The sequence below is a fragment of the Cucurbita pepo genome, chromosome LG19 (assembly GCF_002806865.2).
Source record: "Cucurbita pepo subsp. pepo cultivar mu-cu-16 chromosome LG19, ASM280686v2, whole genome shotgun sequence".
In the NCBI taxonomy this organism is placed as follows: domain Eukaryota; kingdom Viridiplantae; phylum Streptophyta; class Magnoliopsida; order Cucurbitales; family Cucurbitaceae; genus Cucurbita; species Cucurbita pepo.
Window position 1 is genome coordinate 3,402,963 of NC_036656.1, and position 18,593 is coordinate 3,421,555.

General features: G+C 38.0%; 2 protein-coding genes across 3 annotated transcripts; one reads left to right on the top strand and one right to left on the bottom strand.

Moving 5' to 3' along the window:
• Positions 1-1,605: 1,605 nt before the first annotated feature.
• On the top strand, positions 1,606-3,596 carry LOC111781196 (exocyst complex component EXO70H1-like). Of its 2 annotated transcripts, none has more exons than XM_023661664.1 (2): positions 1,606-3,304; positions 3,368-3,596. In XM_023661664.1, the coding sequence occupies exons 1-2, from the start codon at positions 1,670-1,672 to the stop codon at positions 3,410-3,412; spliced, it is 1,680 nt and encodes a 559-aa protein (XP_023517432.1). In that variant the 5' UTR covers positions 1,606-1,669; the 3' UTR covers positions 3,413-3,596. The 2 variants fall into 2 exon arrangements, with proteins under 2 accessions (XP_023517432.1, XP_023517433.1); XM_023661665.1 differs by having other exon boundaries at positions 1,606-3,292.
• Positions 3,597-4,321: 725 nt separating this feature from the next.
• Positions 4,322-7,721, bottom strand: LOC111781987 (probable pectate lyase 4). The gene is made up of 5 exons (XM_023662741.1): positions 7,257-7,721; positions 6,086-6,437; positions 5,788-5,998; positions 5,638-5,706; positions 4,322-4,722 (listed from the first exon to the last, which is right to left on the bottom strand). Exons 1-5 carry the CDS (start codon positions 7,516-7,518, stop codon positions 4,486-4,488), a joined length of 1,131 nt encoding a protein of 376 aa, XP_023518509.1. The 5' UTR covers positions 7,519-7,721; the 3' UTR covers positions 4,322-4,485.
• Between the last annotated feature and the right edge of the window lie 10,872 nt (positions 7,722-18,593).

Below are 18,593 nucleotides of genomic sequence, written 5' to 3' on the forward strand. Positions count from 1 at the left end.
TTACAACAATATTTTTGAAGTAAAATACTAACCATTTTCATCAATAAAGATTTTTAAAAGTTTAGAAATATTTTTAAATTCTAATTATCTATTTATATAATAAAATAAAATTTTAAATATTCAAATGTATAAATAACATCATTATTACTTTAAAATTTAAGTATCACATGAAGACTAGAGCATTAAGTTTATTGGAACACTTAATGACAAAAGTCAATGAGTTCACGCGAGCTAAACTTAGGTTATCACTTCCTAAATAACACCTTTTTCGAAATGTTCTTTTAATTTAAGTATATCTCAATGGATAAGATATTAATTACTATTCTAAAAGTCGATATTTCAATTATCGACCCGAGCATTGAAAAAAATGTAAATAATTTTTCCAATTATGTGATTTTAGGGTTTACGGAATCTTTAGAGTTCACACTTAGCTATTTGTTTTCCAAGTCCTTTTGAGTTAACGAACAAAATGCTTCAAAGACTTGTAACTTCAAGTCTATTGACTTACTTGAACTTGTTTCGTTAAAAAAATGTCACGTCAATTTTAAAATATTTAGTTTATTAGTGACTTTTGATTCTATATTATTTCATTAACTAAAACGGTTTTTATGTGTGAACGACTTGTGAGACTAAACAGTAAGCTATACAATGAGGCCAAAGGCTAGCTTTTGACTAATTAAACGATAACGTACTAATAATAATAATTTAAAAAAAAAAACTACTAATTTAAGGCTCGTTTTGTAACCATTTTGAAAGAAAATATGTCGTGATTTCATCCAGTAGATGCACGTCAATTATTTTCATACTCATACTATAAGTAATCTCATTAAAAATATTAAAACGTGAAATTAGTAGTTTTTTTATGACAAACATTGTTCGTTATCATTTCAAATGAATAAAGGAAAAATCACGAGACCATAATTTTATCGTGCTACAAATATGTTTTCCATCTCGACAAATATATATATATATATATATATATATATATATATAATAAATAAAAAGTATAGATATTAAATGGATGGGGACACATTATTTGAATAATTCGACCTTATAATAAAATAATTGTTATTGGAATTAATTAAATCATTTATTTTTCTCTTGACTTGACTTTCCTTCCCACTTTTTCTTTATTATCACAAAATATTTATTTATTAAAAAATATATACGTTTACTCTCCAAATTTGTCGTCTCATTTGACTTTTTTTTTTTTTTTTTTTTTTTTTTTTTTTTTTTTTTTTTTTTTTTTTTTTTTTTTTTTTTTTNATAAAATAAAATAAAAATCAATCTCAGTTGACTTAATATGTGACTCTCATGACTTTTAAACGGAACAATTCAAGCTCATTACTTCACTTGTTCGACGACGTGGTTTCCAGTTTCTTTTATAACCGTTTAATTATTTAATATATTTATATTTTTTTATTTATGGAATAAAATAAATATTTAGTGTAAAAATATTAATATTATTTAATAATTACGTTAAAATTTGATTTTAAATGACTAATTAAAAAATGTATTGAAAAATATAAAAATTAACATTTAAAATATAATTACGAAAATGCAATAAATCATTATAAATAATATAATATATATAGACATATTTATGTACCCTTTAGTGGCGGACAAATCCCGGTGCCCAAACAGAGGCGAAGAGGTTCAGAAATCTCGAATGACGAGACATGGAAAGAAGCTTTTCGGGCTTTGTTCCAAGATGCTCTCGCCTTTGGTCTCTCCTATTTGCTCTAATTCTTCGTCTTCATCCGAAGACGCCTCCGTGATTCCTTGTCAAAGATTTTCGGAATCGATGATTGATCGAAGTTTGCAGTCCGCTGCAGAAATTATCACGAAATGGAGCATCGAGTCGTTAGCTTATGCTGAAGTGGCGTCGATGTTTAACCAAAGCAAGGAGGAAGGTTTGCGATTCATTCGATGTGTGAACGAACTTCAGAAGGTTATGTATCTCTTGGCCTCTGAGAAACTTGAATATTCTCAAAGTTTGATGCAGATTGCTATGAAGCGACTTCAGGTTGAATTTTATCGGATTCTTTCCGTGAAACGCGAACCGTTGGATGTAGAATCGAGTTTAGATCGAGTTCTTGTGGCGGATCTGAGAGCTATAGCTGAGTGTATGATTTCGTCTGGTTATACTAAAGAATGTGCTGAAATATACGGAAATGTTCGCAAATCTGTTGTGGATGAAGCGATATATCGTCTAGGTATTGTTAAAATTTCGTCGCAAATCCGTAAAATGGATTCGGAGGCAGTCGATTTCAGAATCAAGAAGTGGTTAGAATCTGTGAATGCTGCTATTACAACGATTTTCAATGCGGAACGAGAATTGTGCGATTTCGTATTCGCAATTTCTGAATCCGTTAGCGAATCTTGTTTCACTAAAGCGTGCAAAGATGGTGCTATGCTTCTATTTGCATTTCCGGAAGTCATCTTGAAGAGCAAGAAATCGCAAAAGAATGTGTTCTACTTACTCGATATGTTCACTGCTATAATCGAGAACTGGCAGAGGATCGAATCGATCTTTTCGTTTGAATCTACTGAAGTAATTCGATCACAAGCCATCGCCTCGCTCAGCGTTCTTACTGGATCAATTTCCACAATGCTCTCAGATTACGAATCGTTCGTACAAAATGACTCCTCGAATTCGCTTTCTGTCGACGGAGGAATACACACCTTAGCTCTCCAATCGATGGACTGCCTCTCTCACCTAGCCGAGTACCGAGAGATTCTCAACATAATTTTCTCTTGGTGGCCGCCGCCGTGGAAATCGTCTCTTCCAGCCGATTCTTGTTCCAATACTCCAGATTCCGACGGTTCTCCAGTTTCATTAGTCTCTTCATACATGGAGCGGATAATCTTCATCCTCCTCTGTAAGCTCGACAGCAAAGCAAGGCAGTGCGACGACATTTCGCTCTCATACCTCTTCTTAGCCAACAATATCCGATTCATCGTTTGGCAAGTCCAAAGCTCCAAGCTCCATCATCTTCTCGGAGACGAATGGATCGCGAAGCACAAAGCGAAAGGAAAACAGTACATCGACAACTACGAGCGCTTGGCATGGGGAAAGGTAATCTCGACGCTGCCGGAAAATCCGATGGCCGCTCTAACAACGGCGGAAGTGGCGGAGGTTTACGATAATTTCAGTTCCAGTTTCAAAGAAGCATACCAGAAACAGAGATCAAGCATCATACCGGACCCGAAGCTTCGATTCGAAATCTTGGCGATAGCGAAAAGCTGGTTGCCGATGTACCGAGAATTCTACCATGCGCACAGATTTCCGGTGGGGCAGGAGGTAATTGCTAGATTGACCCCTGAGGATGTAGATAATTACTTATCGTACCTTTTTTTTCCACAGACTGAACCAAATTCATTGCCCAACAAACATAATCCAGACGGCTGATGGCTGATGGCTGATGGCTGATAGCTGATAGCTGATAGCTGATAGCTGATAGCCATACCATACTCATTATTTTAACCTTTTTCATTTTTTTTCTCAACTTTCCATCATGAACATTGAACCAACCACAACTAATATTACTCATTCATGCTTGAATTGACTACTTTTTCATTTTGAGATGCCAAAATGTTGTTTACAATTATACAAAGGATTTGTCATGAGGTCATAGGGACAAAAAGAAAAAAAAAAAACGAACATCCTCTTAGGGCATCAAAGATGCAATTTGCACGGGTCTACTTTCTTTTTTGAGATAGCAAGGAGGTAATTTGTTCGCGGAGCAATTGAGCTAGCCAAATCACACTAATGCAATTCATTCGCCCTACGAGACTACAAAGCAGTTCAAACTCTGAGTTAGATTAGGATTAGGGCTACTAGGTGAAGCGTCAAGCATAAGGGAGTGTGTCAAATTGTGGTTTTCTATCATGAACGTAATAGTCGAGCTTTTAAACGAGTCACAATTCGGCGCTTCCAATGAACGAGCTTTTAAACCACAATTCGACGCGTCGAGCTTTTAAACTTTTAAACTCCAAGCACTAGTCGAGTGTCTAGCATAAAATGAAGATAAAGTTAAGCTAGATTTGAACAACTTGATCCTCAGGAGAGATATAAATGCTCGACTATTAGATTAATGCTTAGTTTAAAAGCTCGTTCTAGGAGGAGAGTAGCATTTATTTTATCAACTATTATATTAAGAGATAGTGAAAAGAGCGAAGCATCACAATTAGACATGTTTAGACAGAAATATCAATATCAATAAAAATGTTAAGGATCTCGAATTCATAGAGAAACCCTAGAATTTTTTTTATTATCAATTTTAGCGTTTAGCACCAACATAAAGTGTGACAACACGGATACGAGTATAAATAATAACATTAAACACAACGTTTTTACACGGGAACTAAAAAAAAAGGACTAAATAGAAATCTCAAAACATCAAAGGACTGGAATTAAAAAAAAAAGAAAATCCATACAAGTTCAGGGACCTATAACTAAATTTAGAGGATTTCAATAATGTACTAAGGTACCAGTGGCAGATCACAGGGCCTAGGGATGTTTTGGCAACCAGTACAATGTTGGAGTATCTGTTTCAGAGCATCGGTGGGAGGTTCCACAGTCCAAGCAGTGTAATGATCTGAAGGATGAAACATGCTTTGTCCGGCGTTGGCAGCCAGCAGCCCACTTTGAGTGCCACTTACAAATAAATCTCCCTCAGACCATATGCACCCACTTGACGGCTCTTCCTTGTCTGTTGCCTGAACACACATATCAGACATATAAACCATGATTCCAGGTCAGTACAGTTCGTTTCCTTGGTTTCTTTCAACCCGTAAAAGTAAAAGTTGTTTCCGTAAGATTCCACGTTGGTTTGAGAGGAAAACAAAACATTCCTTATAAATGTCTGGAAACCTCTCTCTAGTAGACGCGTTTTAAAACTATGAAGCTGACGGCGATACGTAATAAGCGAAAGAGGACAACATCTCTAGCAGTGGGCTTGGGCGGTTACAGTTTCGTCCGACATAAATTATTGGCATTTTGGTTTTGAGTGTGTTTTGAAAAGGAATATTCAGGTAATAAGATAACACACACAAACAGAGACAACGAGCACGGACAGACAGGAAATAGACAGACAGAAAGACGATAATCGTAGAACGAAGGTTAGGGGAGCCGGGTCAGATATTGTCGTTCGGGAGGCAGGCCAATGACCCAATAGGTATTTTGCTTAACATTTTACTACAATGTATAAAGAAGCGCCAACCCGAGCATGCTCAACTGGTTAAGGCCAACCCAAGCATGATCTTGATCCACATAGTACAGTTGCATGTAAGACGATCGAATGTAACATAGACGATGGATGAAATAACTATTTTTATCATGGGACATAGAATATTCTAACGACTAGGCTCGTGTAAAATCAATGCACGGATAGTCGTAGACGAACACATGGGCAAAATTCATCATGGATAAGAAGGAACATCACTTTAGAAGCTAAGTGCTTAGAAGCATAAAAATGTAAGATCCCATAAATTGAGAGATAGATTTACGTTCCCTAATCTAATCTTATCACGTGTCGATTTGACTAGCAACACGAAAATGTAACCTCTCAAGTTCCCTAATCTAATCTTATCACGTGTCGATTTGACTAGCAACACGAAAAGAAATAGATTTACCTTCTCAGTTAGATATTTGAACGCCACCTTTTTCTGACCCGCTTCGTATATGTTGCACTGAGAGTGTATCTGATTCAAATGGAAAAGAAGGTTAATCTTTGGAGTAGTTTGAACTAAAATGTATTTGGAAAAGATGAGATGTGTAAAGACCTGTGATTCTACACTTGCACAGACAGCATAGATCCCCCAGTTTCTGGTGTAATTATTGTAAAGATGTACTTTACCATATCGAACACGTGGATGTCGTTGACGTGTACCATCGAAAAAACAGTGGTGGATAGTTACACGGATACATCGGTCGCCAACGTGAGAGGGATCGGCTCCAATTAGCATTGTTTTGTCGTGTCGTGAGAAGCGACACCTACAAATACACGATGGACAAAGAAATCGAGCACAATATCAGATTGTTTGAGCATTAAGGAAGATCTTAGATGAAGCTTTGTCTCACCTAGAAATAGTGATATCTGTACTTCCCCGGGTGATATCAATCAACCCGTCGTCGTAGTCTTGGAGGCTGCATCGGTCTATCCATATGTGGCGGGAATTCGGTTTAATTTGAATTCCATCAATATCATGACCTCTACCACCTTCAAACTCCAAATTGCAAATAATCACATGCTCACATTCCTTCAGCCTCAATCCCTTTCCTGTAAGCTTTATCCTTTGACCACGACCGTCTACAGTCTTAAAAGATGACACGTTCAAATACGAAGACAAGTGAATTGTGCCCGAAACTTCGAAGATAATCCAAAGGGGCTCTTTCATACGACATCCGAACCTAAGTGATCCTGGACCATCGTCTACAACAAACAGAAAATACAGGTTTAGAGACTCCTCAATGAAATATTGTATAGGGAATAAAGAAGCATTGTTAAATTCCTTCAATACGACTCAATAAGGTACAGAACCCAACTCACTGAACAAAACATACAAAAAAAAAAAAAAACAAAAAAAAAAAACGGAAAGGAAACAAAAACGGTAACAGCCCACCACTAGCAGATATTATCCTCTTTGAGTTTTCCCTTTCGAGATTCCTCTCAAGGTTTTAGAGCGAGTCTGCTAGAAAGAAGTTTTCACACCCTTATAAAGAATACTTTGTTCCCAACCGATGTGGGATTTCACAATCCACCCTCCTTCGGGACACAGCGTCCTTGCTGACACTCATTCCCCTCTCCAATCGATGTGGATCTCACAATCTACTCCCTTCGAGGTCCAGCGTCCTCATTGGCTCTCGTTCCTCTCTCCAATCGATATGAGATCTCACATAAACATAAACAAAAACAAACAAACCAATTCCTATCAAAATGAAAAGCAGCAAGCTCCACTAGATACACTGAGGCGCTTTACCCCTCTTGTGGCACTTGAGCTAGAAGCTTTAAGTTTACTACAGCTCAATCATATAATCAATCATACAATCAATCAAAGTAAATGCATCCAAAGGGATTGATTAACAAAACTCTTGTTTCCATCAGTTTCCAAACTTCTCCACATCAAGAACAAGCAAACAAATCATGACCATTCTAACTCAAATTAAGAACAAAACATCTCAATTCCTGAATCAAAACACTACACAACAGAGCAGCCGAATTCAATCAAAAACAGGATAAATAAAACATCACCTTCCAAATTAGTAACGCAATAAACAGAACCATGAAGACCACCAATGGCAGCGCGGCCAAATCCCTCAGCCTGACCGGCAAGGGCACGAAGACTCGAATCAACGAGGGCATAGGGCAAGGACTCCATCTTGGCAGTCGAGGTCGAAATTGGAGGAGCTGATCCAGATGGCGTATATTTATTGGAGGGAGAATGAGCGTTAGTAGATGGAGAGGAATTTACCCCATGGTTGAAATGCTTGCGGGGGCCATGGGCGTTTCCCATTAACAGAAGGCGTTTGAAACTTAAATTGGGTGTGGATATGGCAGAACGGAAATGGATTGATAGCTATGTATCGAAGAAGGTGGCCTGTAAGAATGGTAATGGTGGAAGGCTCATGTCGGCTGTGGGGTAGGGCTTCCACCCCGTTCTTCTCTCTGCAAAATGGCCTTCGTCTTCTACCTTGCGTGGAATCAAATTTGATTCCCATTCGAATCGTTCATTCCAAGGCCGCTAAGAAATTGACTTCTGTAAATTGTGCAAAATGTCCATTTCTGTAAATTCACAATTTTATATATATATATATATATATATATATATATATATATATATATATATATATATATATATTTTGTTTGTTATTATTTTAAAAAATAGTGGATATACATTTTATTTTTTAATATATACAAATTGAAATATATGGTTGTAAATTATTATTTTTGATAAAATCATTTTACCTACCTAATAAATAAAATATGAAATTAATTTATATCTAAATTATAATACAAAATTTGATAATATAATTTTTAAATTTTTTAAAAAATAAGACATTAAATCGAGTAAAATCCTCGGAAATTAACTTGGAAGTGGAACATAAAAAGTCTCTCTTTAAAGGCGGACGTATTGAAAGATTGGGCGGGAATAGGGATTGACAGGGACCGGAGAAGTCTCATTTATTTAAGTAAGACCAAAATTATAGTCGGAAATTATTTATTTTGCACGGACATGAAGGCGACATTACAAGAAGCAATGCAAATAAAGATTTAAGTATCAAATAAAAAATAAAGAAAAGAATTGAGGGACAACAAAATATCACTTCACATTGGAAAGTGATTTGAAATTTTTTATTTTAGGTCTTATTATTTTCTCCGATTTGTATTTAATAGCCTTTATTAATAATTTGTAGTTAGTAGTTGAACTACATTATGACTAAATTATCTTTTTTGGTCTATTTAGAGGCATGTAATACTCAATTTTAAAATAATGGTGAAATACAAAAATCTTGTGGTTGAAACCCTTTGCATGTTATGTGTCTTGCTAAAATCGATTCATTGGATTATCCATGATCAAGCTAATTCTGGAGTGAGTCGTCTTCTAATCTAAGAGTGACCATCATAGATTCCTAGTTCGATCTAAGAGTCATTTATCTTCTAATCAGCTCTTGATTGGAATCAATACATTTAGCTTTCTTTGTGAACGTTTGCAAGGATTTTAGAAATACCTCTAGCTTTGCAAAATCTAGTATTTTTAGCGCTTATCAAAATCTCATAGTTAACTTGGTAAGAAACTCTGTTTCAACCATAAGAATTGTTATGATCAAAACCTTTAAAGTATAAAATTGTTGCAATTTTGAATATTTTGACCTAAATAAATAAAAATATATGTAAAGAAATTGAATTTGATTATAATAATCCTATGGTTAGAGGGCTTAATTTGAGCCGGTAATTATTTTATTTTTACCATATTTAAAAATTTAATTGCAACAATTTCATAAGTTTGGAGCCATGATCAATTTAAAAAATTCAATGGTGTCATTGTAACATCTTTTATAGTTTAGACATCGTTAAATCTGTAATTGTAACAATCTAAGTCTACTGCTAACAAATATTATTGGCTTTGGCATGTTAAGTGTAACGCTAAAAAAAAAAGGTCCGTTAAAGTCAAAGGGTAAAATAAGCATTTTACCCCCTCAGTCCATTACAAGGGTTTTGAAGATTCTCCACAGACTACCTGTAAAAGATAAAAGTGTGAGAAAGAAATTGACAGAAAACTTGATAGAGATAAGTGAATCGCCAGAGAATCACCAACGAAATTCATCATCTACTGAGACTTACACTCTAGAGTTTCTTCTTGGAGAGAAGAAAGATTCGTTTTGTCGAGGTTCCTCCTTTTCGTCAAGATCCGAGAGAAATTCGCAAGGTAAGATCTCGAACGTTACTCTTCAAATTTGAGATCTTCATTTGGGAATAGAGTGTTAAAGTTTACTACCTTCATCTAGGGAAGTTCCGCCACTGATCTTGTGAGGAGATCGGACGAAACGTCGAGATTTGAGAACCTTTCATAGAATGGTAAGGATGTTATCGGACTTCTTTCCGACGCTCATAACTCGTCGTATGATTAAGTAAAAATCAAGAAAAAAATATTGTCACGTAGGTTGAAGTATGATCTAAAACTTTGTTGAAGAAGTCATTACGTTTTGGACATAGAATCAAGAGATAGAAAAATGAGAAGAACGTCGGAAAACTAATCGGAAACTTTGTTTTTCTGCTAGGAGGAGAGAGAAGTCGACGACACGCCATGTGTCAACCAGCAAGAGGACTGCGTGCGCCAATGACCACCGGAGATGCGTCGAACGCCACCTGGGAAGATGCGGCTCTAGCCTTCCAGCGACATGCGTCCCCGGCCACGCAACCTGACCCACGTCCCTCGGCGGACCCGGTACCCGCGCGGCGAAACGAACCGCCACGACCTGCGGTCCACTCGAACCGAACCGACGACCCGCAGCTGCAGAAAATCTTAGGCGTGTGACACTCGCGCGTGGAACCTACGAGTATTCCGTCCCGACGCGTTGCTGGCGCGTGGAAGCGCGTGTAAGCCCATTTTCGTCCCGTTCGACTTCTGTTTTCCTATTTTCCTCCCGATTCCAATCCTAACCCTATTTTATATGAAATAGGACTTAATTGAGGAAAAATCACTACCTTTCAATACGCCAATTGTGTGGAAACACTGCGTAAGGGCACGCATCATCCAAGTAAGTCACCACACGAAACTTTAGAAAGAAATACTTGTAGGAGTCGCTTGGAATGCATGCATGCTAGTTTAATTATCTTAGATCGTAGCTTTCCGTGATTGAATGTAGGTATTTGATTGTTAAAAGTAAGATGTATTGTGTGAAATATTATGAGAATTATTTGAGTATTGCTGTTATACTTTAAGATTCTGCTATATATATGTTCAATTCATGCTGAAAGGAGGATGGAAACTTGTGAATTATATGCTCCGGGAGTTGATGGATGTTATCGCCCCGTTGAGCATGTATGTTTACTTTGCATGAATTTTGTATAATGATGATGGATGGTAGTTGTTTACACTCAGTTAATTTTCATGACCCACAGGATTCATAAAGTCTAGGGATATGTGGTTAAAGTGACAAGTGAGTAAGTGTAGACCCAACCTTTCCCTAAGAGCTTAAGAAACTACCACGACATATAAACCACCTCTAGAGTACCCTTAGGCTACTTGTGTGTGGATGGTGTCATAACTTCATGGGGGACCAGCGGGTTCCTAATTAGGTCTTGACTGCTCGATAGCCGTTTTAGCATGGGGAACGGGATACCCACGTCGTAATTGACCATTTAGCTAGATGGGATAGGGGAGGTAGCCCTCCCAAATACAGGGGGATTACCATGGGACTAGGGGATTGCAGCTCACTTCCTAGGTAAGACCCAGGTAATCTCATAGCCATGCCGAGGTAGCCACTCGTAGGGCACCAGTCCAACACAGGTTAGCATAAGAGGAACTCTACGGGTATAAATGAAAAGACTAAGAACCAAAGAAGCCCCGAGGGACAAGTCCCAAGGGGGAAGCCCTAATGAGCTAAGACTAGAACCAGCTGTTCTAGAGCCAAAGGAAGGCCCGTGGTTGTTTGTTAAGTTTAGGGTGCGATAAGAGCCTACAAGTAGGTGGCTTACTGAGTATAATTTTATACTCATTCTTGCTATACCTTTCTTTTTCAGGTACGTGAGGCGTCGGGTCAAGAGTGGGCGCGTTGAACGATGTGGATTGTCACAAAGGAAGCGTGTCCCGGGGCGTCAGTCTAGTTTTACTAATTAGTACACTCTGTCTTTCATGTTTTCTTTCCTTGTAATCTTCTTTGTATCGAAACGTTTTCCTTACAAAATAAATGATTCATGAAATAATGTTTCCATTTGAAACTCTTGCTTGCACACTACACGTCATAGTCATTGTTAGTCACGACTCGAGGTTAAATTTCTTTTGGGATTGTGACAAATTTGGTATCAGAGCACCAAGACATAGGTCCTATAGACACTTAAGGTTAGAGAGTCGTATCCTCTTTGACGCGCCCATCAATCACGTGCCGCTCGCAACCAGACAGTCTCACGAATTTGTATTGTGAAATTAAGAGCTAAGTTGTTAAGTAGAGAATTTTGTATGACTGTTTTCTTGTGTTGTACTGTAGTGCACATTTCCTAGAGGTTGAGCCTTAATGAATTGTAACCGCAAATTTTCTAATGTGGTAGCTAAATAAGACCAAAGAGATGTAGAACCTATCTTAGGCCTGGACCTAGAAGGGGAAGAAGAAGAGTCGTTCAGGACACTGATGTCCCGTCACCTGAGGCAGAACAACTTGTACCTGAACCCCAAGAGGAGGTTGATGAAATGTTATAATGGTTCGAGTGTCCTATACCACGGGCACCAAGGTCAGGAATGAGTCAAAAGAGAGCAATGACTCAAGACTTACCCGATGCAGACTCTACTGCTCCTCCTTCTGAGGCGGTCCCACCAGTGCCCACCAATAATGTAGAGGTTCCACCTAGCCAGCTAACAACTAACCTCACTACAGATGTACTACACGCATTCATGTTAACCTCTATGAAAAACCAGACTCAGATGATGCTGACACTGGTCACTAATCAGGCAACAATGCAACAGACAACATTGAAACAGACAGCAATACAACAGGCAGCAATGCAACAGACAACATTGCTAGGGACCACAGACTCTGAGACTATAACTGTAGAGTCTCGTTATCTGAAAGACTTCCAGAGGCAAAACCCGCATTCCTTTGAAGATGGCAAAATAGATCCCATTGCAGTAGAAAATTGGCTCGAGGCTATGAAAACAACCTTCTTTTACATGAACTGTCCGCTAGAATATCAGGTTCATTGCGGAACGTATATGTTGAAAGGAGAGGTTCATTTCTGGTGGAAGGTGCTAAAAAAATGATTGCACCGATTGGAGAGTCTATTTCTTGGTGTCAGTTCAAAGAGGCCTACCTCTGCAAATACTATCCAGTCGCTGCTAGAATGAAGCTGCAGGTAGCATTCCATGAACTCAAGCAAGGTGACCAATCTGTGGAGGATTATGATTTGGAATTCAATAGATTGACAAGATTCTCTCTTATATATGTCAGTACGGAAGAGCTTAAGGCTAAACGTTTTATCGCCAGTCTAAGGGAGAACATTATAGGCTATGTGGCATCTCAAGCATCCACAGATTATACAGCAGCCCTCAAGATGGCAACCCTCATTGATGTGCCTCGTACTGAAAAATTACAGTCAGGGTCAGCCTAAAAATCCCATAATGTAGTTCAGGGGAAACAGATAAACTGGAACTATTCCAAGACTGACAGACCACCCCGAGGTGGCACTGCCAATCACGGAAGAGCCCCAGTACAGAACAGAAATCAATGTCCTAAGTGTTAGCGTCCTCACCTGGGAGAATGTCGTCTGGGAACTGATGTATGCTATAATTGTGGCCAAATGGGACACTTTGCAGCAAATTGTCCTCAAAAGAGAGATGATAGCACTACCTGGCCTGCAATAAGGAATCAAAGGGGCCGGGGTGCCCAACAGAAGCAAGGGCGAGCTGTAGCCCATGCAACCATAGGCAAGCAAGCCGACGCTCCTGATGCAGTTGTTATAGATACACTACCCGTTTTTGGTCATTTGGCTTTTGTACTATTTGATTCGAGTTCTACACACTCGTTTGTGTCTGAGGAATTCGTTGACTTAGCGCACATAGAAAAAGAACCTTTAGAGACCATTCTATCACTGTCCACCCCTACTCACGAGTTATTAATGGCTACTCATAGAGTTAAGGGAGGTAGTATGACAGTGTTGGGACGTGTCATAGAAGCTGCTTTAATAGTATTAAGCATGCAAGACTTCAATGTCATTTTGGGTATGAATTGGCTAGGTGAGAATCGCGCTCTAATAGATTGGAAAACTCGAATAGTTACTCTCAGACTCCCGTCAGGGGATAGTTTTACATAAAAGGGAGCCACTTCCAAAATAACCCCAGGTGTCGTAACTGCATTAAAGGCTAGAAAGATGATTCGCAGGGGTGCAAATGCATTTTTAGCCAGTGTGACCCTAGACAGCAAAAATAAACCGACAGTCTCATCAGTACACATTGTCAGGGAATTCATTGATGTTTTCCTTGAGGATTTGACAAGTTTGTCCCCAGTTAGGGAAGTTGACTTCGGAATCGACCTAGAACCAGAAACTGCGCAGGGATCGACCAAGATATTTTTTTGATCTCAAGTGCTTCTTTTATTAATTCTAAGCATGACATTATATAGCCTTTAGAATCATGATTGAACCTAAAAATATCAGCAGAAAAGAAACTTGAAGTCCCAAAGAATAGGACTAATCAGTCCTAAAGAATAGGACTCACGAGAACTATATTAACTACAGAAGACCAGACTAGTAACTCCTAACAAAACTCTCCCAAATCCCGATATCCTCAACCTCTTAGGCACACCCTTTATAAAGGGATAATTCATGTAGAATATTAAAAAAAACTTGCATACTAAATGTGGATTTATAACCAAAATAAATAAGATATTAATTAAAATGGTTATATTTTGAATGACTTTAATTACTAAATTAAATAAAAAAAACTTATGACAATTTACAACACATATGACTCAGTGTATCGCTCTGGAGAGCCCCTGTTCTGTTTGTCAAGAAGAAGGATGGATCCCTGCGTCTGTGTATAGACTATAGAAAACTGAACAAGGTCACCATAAAGAATAAGTACCCCCTCCCGAGAATCGACGACTTGTTTGATCAATTGCAGGGAGTTATGGTATTCTCCAAAATTGACTTGAGGTCAGGATATCATCAATTGAGAATAATAGAAGAAGATATACCTAAAACAGCTTTCAGAAGTCGCTATGGACAGTATGAATTTCTCGTCATGTCCTTTGGACTTACCAATGCACCAGCCCGCTTCATGGAGCTAATGAACAGGGTGTTTAAGAAATTGTTAGACACTTTTGTTATAGTGTTTATTGATGACATTCTGGTGTACTCTAAGTCAGAAGCAGAGCATGAAGAGCATTTGAGGAAAGTTCTGACCGTACTAAGAACGCAGCAACTGTACGCCAAGTTTTCAAAGTGTGAGTTTTGGCTGTCTGAGATAGCGTGTTTGGGTCATGTGGTGTCAAGTAGAGGAATCACAGTGGATCTAGCTAAGATAGAAGCAGTGATGAAGTGGCCAAGATCGACCACAGTCACTGAAGTACGGAGTTTTCTAGGACTAGCTGGATATTACAGAAGATTTGTCTAGGATTTCTCCAAAATATCTTTGGCGCTAACTCAGTTAACCAAGAACGACAAGCCCTTTGTGTGGACATCAACTTGCGAACAGACCTTCCAGGAACTCAAGGAGAGATTGGTGACAGCACCAGTCCTCATATTTCCAGATGGATCTGGGAATCTAGTGGTGTACAAACGATGCATTAGAAAAAAGTGTAGGGTGCGTGCTCATGCAGAAAGGTAAGGTGATAGCTTACGCTTCTAGAGTGTAACAACCAAAAATAAATAAATAAATTATTATAAACAAAAAAAATTATTATTATGTAAAAAAAAAAAAATAATAATAAATAAGTAAATAAAAATAATTATTCCCTCATCTCTATCCTAACTGCAGTCACTTTCCCAAATAATCTCTCCTCAACCCAAAAATGAAACAGAAATGAAAATGTAAGATTTGATAAAACAGAAATGTCTGCCTCAAAAGGAGATGGGTTTGCAGAGATCATAAACATTTAATGGGAGAGAGATTTGAGATTTCTCTTGTAAGTTATATCTCATATCTCCTTTTCTTCTTCCAATTATTTAGTTTTATTTAGCCATTTACCTTGGTAGGAAGATCGTCACGATGAATAGCAGAAAAAAATAGAATCCATTAAATTGGCAAAAATGATTGCTAACCTAGTTGAAAAGGTAACTAAGCCATTTACGAGGATCGTCACGATGAATAGCAGAAAAAAATAGAATCGATTAAATTGGCCAAAATGATTGCTAACTAGTTGAAAAGGTAACTAACAAAAATAAAAAGGAAGGGTTAAACAGATTTAATGTATCATAATATTTAATTATTTTAAGAGGTCAGTAGTTTTTATTTTATTTAATTTAATTATTTTATTTAATGATATTAAAAGTCATCCTCAAACACAGAGGAAATAAGAGACAGGCAGGGAAGATTGTGAATATAATTGAAATTATCTGAAAAAATGTAAACACTGCAAAAGAAAATAGAATATCTGGAAAATTTTAATGGGTATTAAATGGTTTGTATGAAAATAATACTATAACAAACATATATAAATATTTCAAGACCTAACTCAGGCAAAGACTCTAACGTTCGCATGAAGTATAACACATGGATCAATATAAATTAGAGAAACAATTTTGTAGAAATTCAAACTCGAAACTGATGTCATGGGCTCACATAGGTTGACTTGGAGTTCAATGAACTTTCATTAAGGATAACCACGGAATCGAACTTTCATTAAGGATATATTCGTGACAACGACTTAAGCTAACCAGGTATGTGACCTTACTATCGGCATGGTTATATTTAATGTTGACACGTGCCCTGTGGTTCTGCACGTGTCATATATATTGATATGTGTGAATTGTCTGTGGATCGATATGCTTCCTATATGTTATGTTATGTTATAATATGTGGTTTGTATGATAATAATTATGGTACGATGTGCTCAAGGATATGTTTGAGATAGGGTACGAGAAGGATGCACAAAACGAAATGTAACGATAGGAGTAAGATACGTTCATGAAACGTTAGAGTTAGGTTACATACCGGAGTGCTATGGATAGGAGAGATTGATGAAAGAATACGGTTAGGTTATGGGTAGAAAGGGATAGGTTTGTGATAGATTGATAGAACGATAGCGTTAGGGTACGTTCTTATGACGATATGACTAAGGTACGTTACGTAATGATATGTCTATGATAGGTATAAGAACGTTAAGGCTATGGTAAGTTAGAGAATGATATGACTATGAAGTGTTTACGTTATGACTTGTTTATGATATGATACATTGTATGCTAGATTATTGTGGTTAAGTACGTAGTTATGTGAACGTGAATGTATGTTATGTATGCTTTTAATCTGATGTGATGTGTAATGCATGTAACGATATGAGGTCCTTGAATGATTATGGCATGTCTATATGGAATATGTGAATGTAAACAGCATGAATTGTATGACATGAAACATGGTAAACTGTCTAGAACCATAACCCCGATAGAAATGTGTATGAAATGTGAAATGAAAATGAGAATGACATGAAGTCTGGAACGGTGTGACAGGGGGGTTATGGTCGTTAAAGATAAATGTAGAAATAGGGGGACCTCATGCATTATGTGTGTTCATGCATCTGGGGGGATACCCCCATCCCATCACGAGGGTACGGACGCGTACATCCAATGGCAGGACAACGATCGTTATGCATTGCATAGCGCTGCCGTGACGGTTCTAGTTTTAACGGGTCCCGGCATAAGGGGCTCCCAGAGTATGCCCACCGGATAAGGACAGTGGCCCAGCGGTGTGCGAACTAGCTGGTGAGCCCATACTCACACGTATGGGCTGCGTGTAGAGTATATGGTACACGTCCACGATTACCTTTTAGTACAACACCGTAGGGAAAACGGAACGAAATGAAACGAAACGAAACCAAACGAAAGATAGGTCCCATCATTTCATTGCATGTGATTGTTGCATTTAAGTCTAATAGTGGGGTCACTTACTGAGTATTTCTTTAAATACTCAAGCCATGTGCTACTACATTTTTTAGGTTAAGGCAAGGCATTCCTGTACGGCTGACGACGACATCGCAACTCGAGATCATGACACATGCATAGGATAGTGGTATTTATTTTCTTAGACATAGGATAGAATAAGATGTTTGAAACTTAAACGCTTATTTATTTTATTTCGGGTCTTTTGTTGTATCGTTTTAAAGATGTTTTCGAAACACGTAAATCCATGACTGTGTTTTAAGTTAAAGGTTATGTTTTATGAAATTTAAATGAAGTCTTCCGCATTCAATGTTTATGTACATATACAGTAGCGACCTTAAATTAAGTAGAAAATTTTGGGTCGTTACATAGACAACTGAAGGATTATGAACGAAATTATCTCACTCATGACCTCGAGTTAGCAGTAGTGGTGTTTGCACTAAAAACATGGCAACATTATCAATATGGAGAGAAAATCTAAGTATTCACTGGTCACAAGAGCCTTAGGTACCTATTTACACAGAGGAGATGGTTGAAACTACTAAAGAATTATGATATCGAGATCCTGTACCATCCAGGCAAGGCCAATATCGTGGCGGATGTATTGAGCAGAAAGGCTGTTCATACTTCCGCGATGATCACCAAGCAGGAAAGAATACAAGATGAGATTAAGAGGGCTGGAATCGATGTTGTAATTAAAAATGGTACTGCTCAGATAACAAAAATGACCATGCAACCCACCTTGCGAAAAGGAATTATTGACGCTCAGAGGTTTGATGAACACCTTGGGAAAGTGTGGAATCAGACAGAGACAGAAAGACCAGAAGGGTACTCTATCTCTTTAGACGGGGGCTGTAACGACCAAAGAAAAAAATATATATATAATAATAATAATAAATAAATAAGGGAAAACGAGAAAAAAAAAACAAAAAAAAACTCAGTCGCCGGAAAACCCGCGAGTTTTCCGGCGACCGCCGAGTTTCACGGAACCCACGCGAAACGACGGCCACAGCACGCCCACCCTTAGCCCAGCATCTTCAGAACACCTACAAAGGGAGAAAAGAGAGAAAATTTCGAGAGAGAGAGAGAGAGAGAGAGATTTCGGACAAACGTCTGCGAGTATCAAGTTTCTCCGACGAGCCCTCAAACCGCCCTCAAACCGACACCAAACGACCTGTTACCACCATAAGAGGGATCCCTAACGAAAGCACAATAACTTAGGGTGCGTTTTGTGTTATTTCGTAAGCATCGTCGTCGGTAACCGAGGTCGAAAAATTAGGTTTC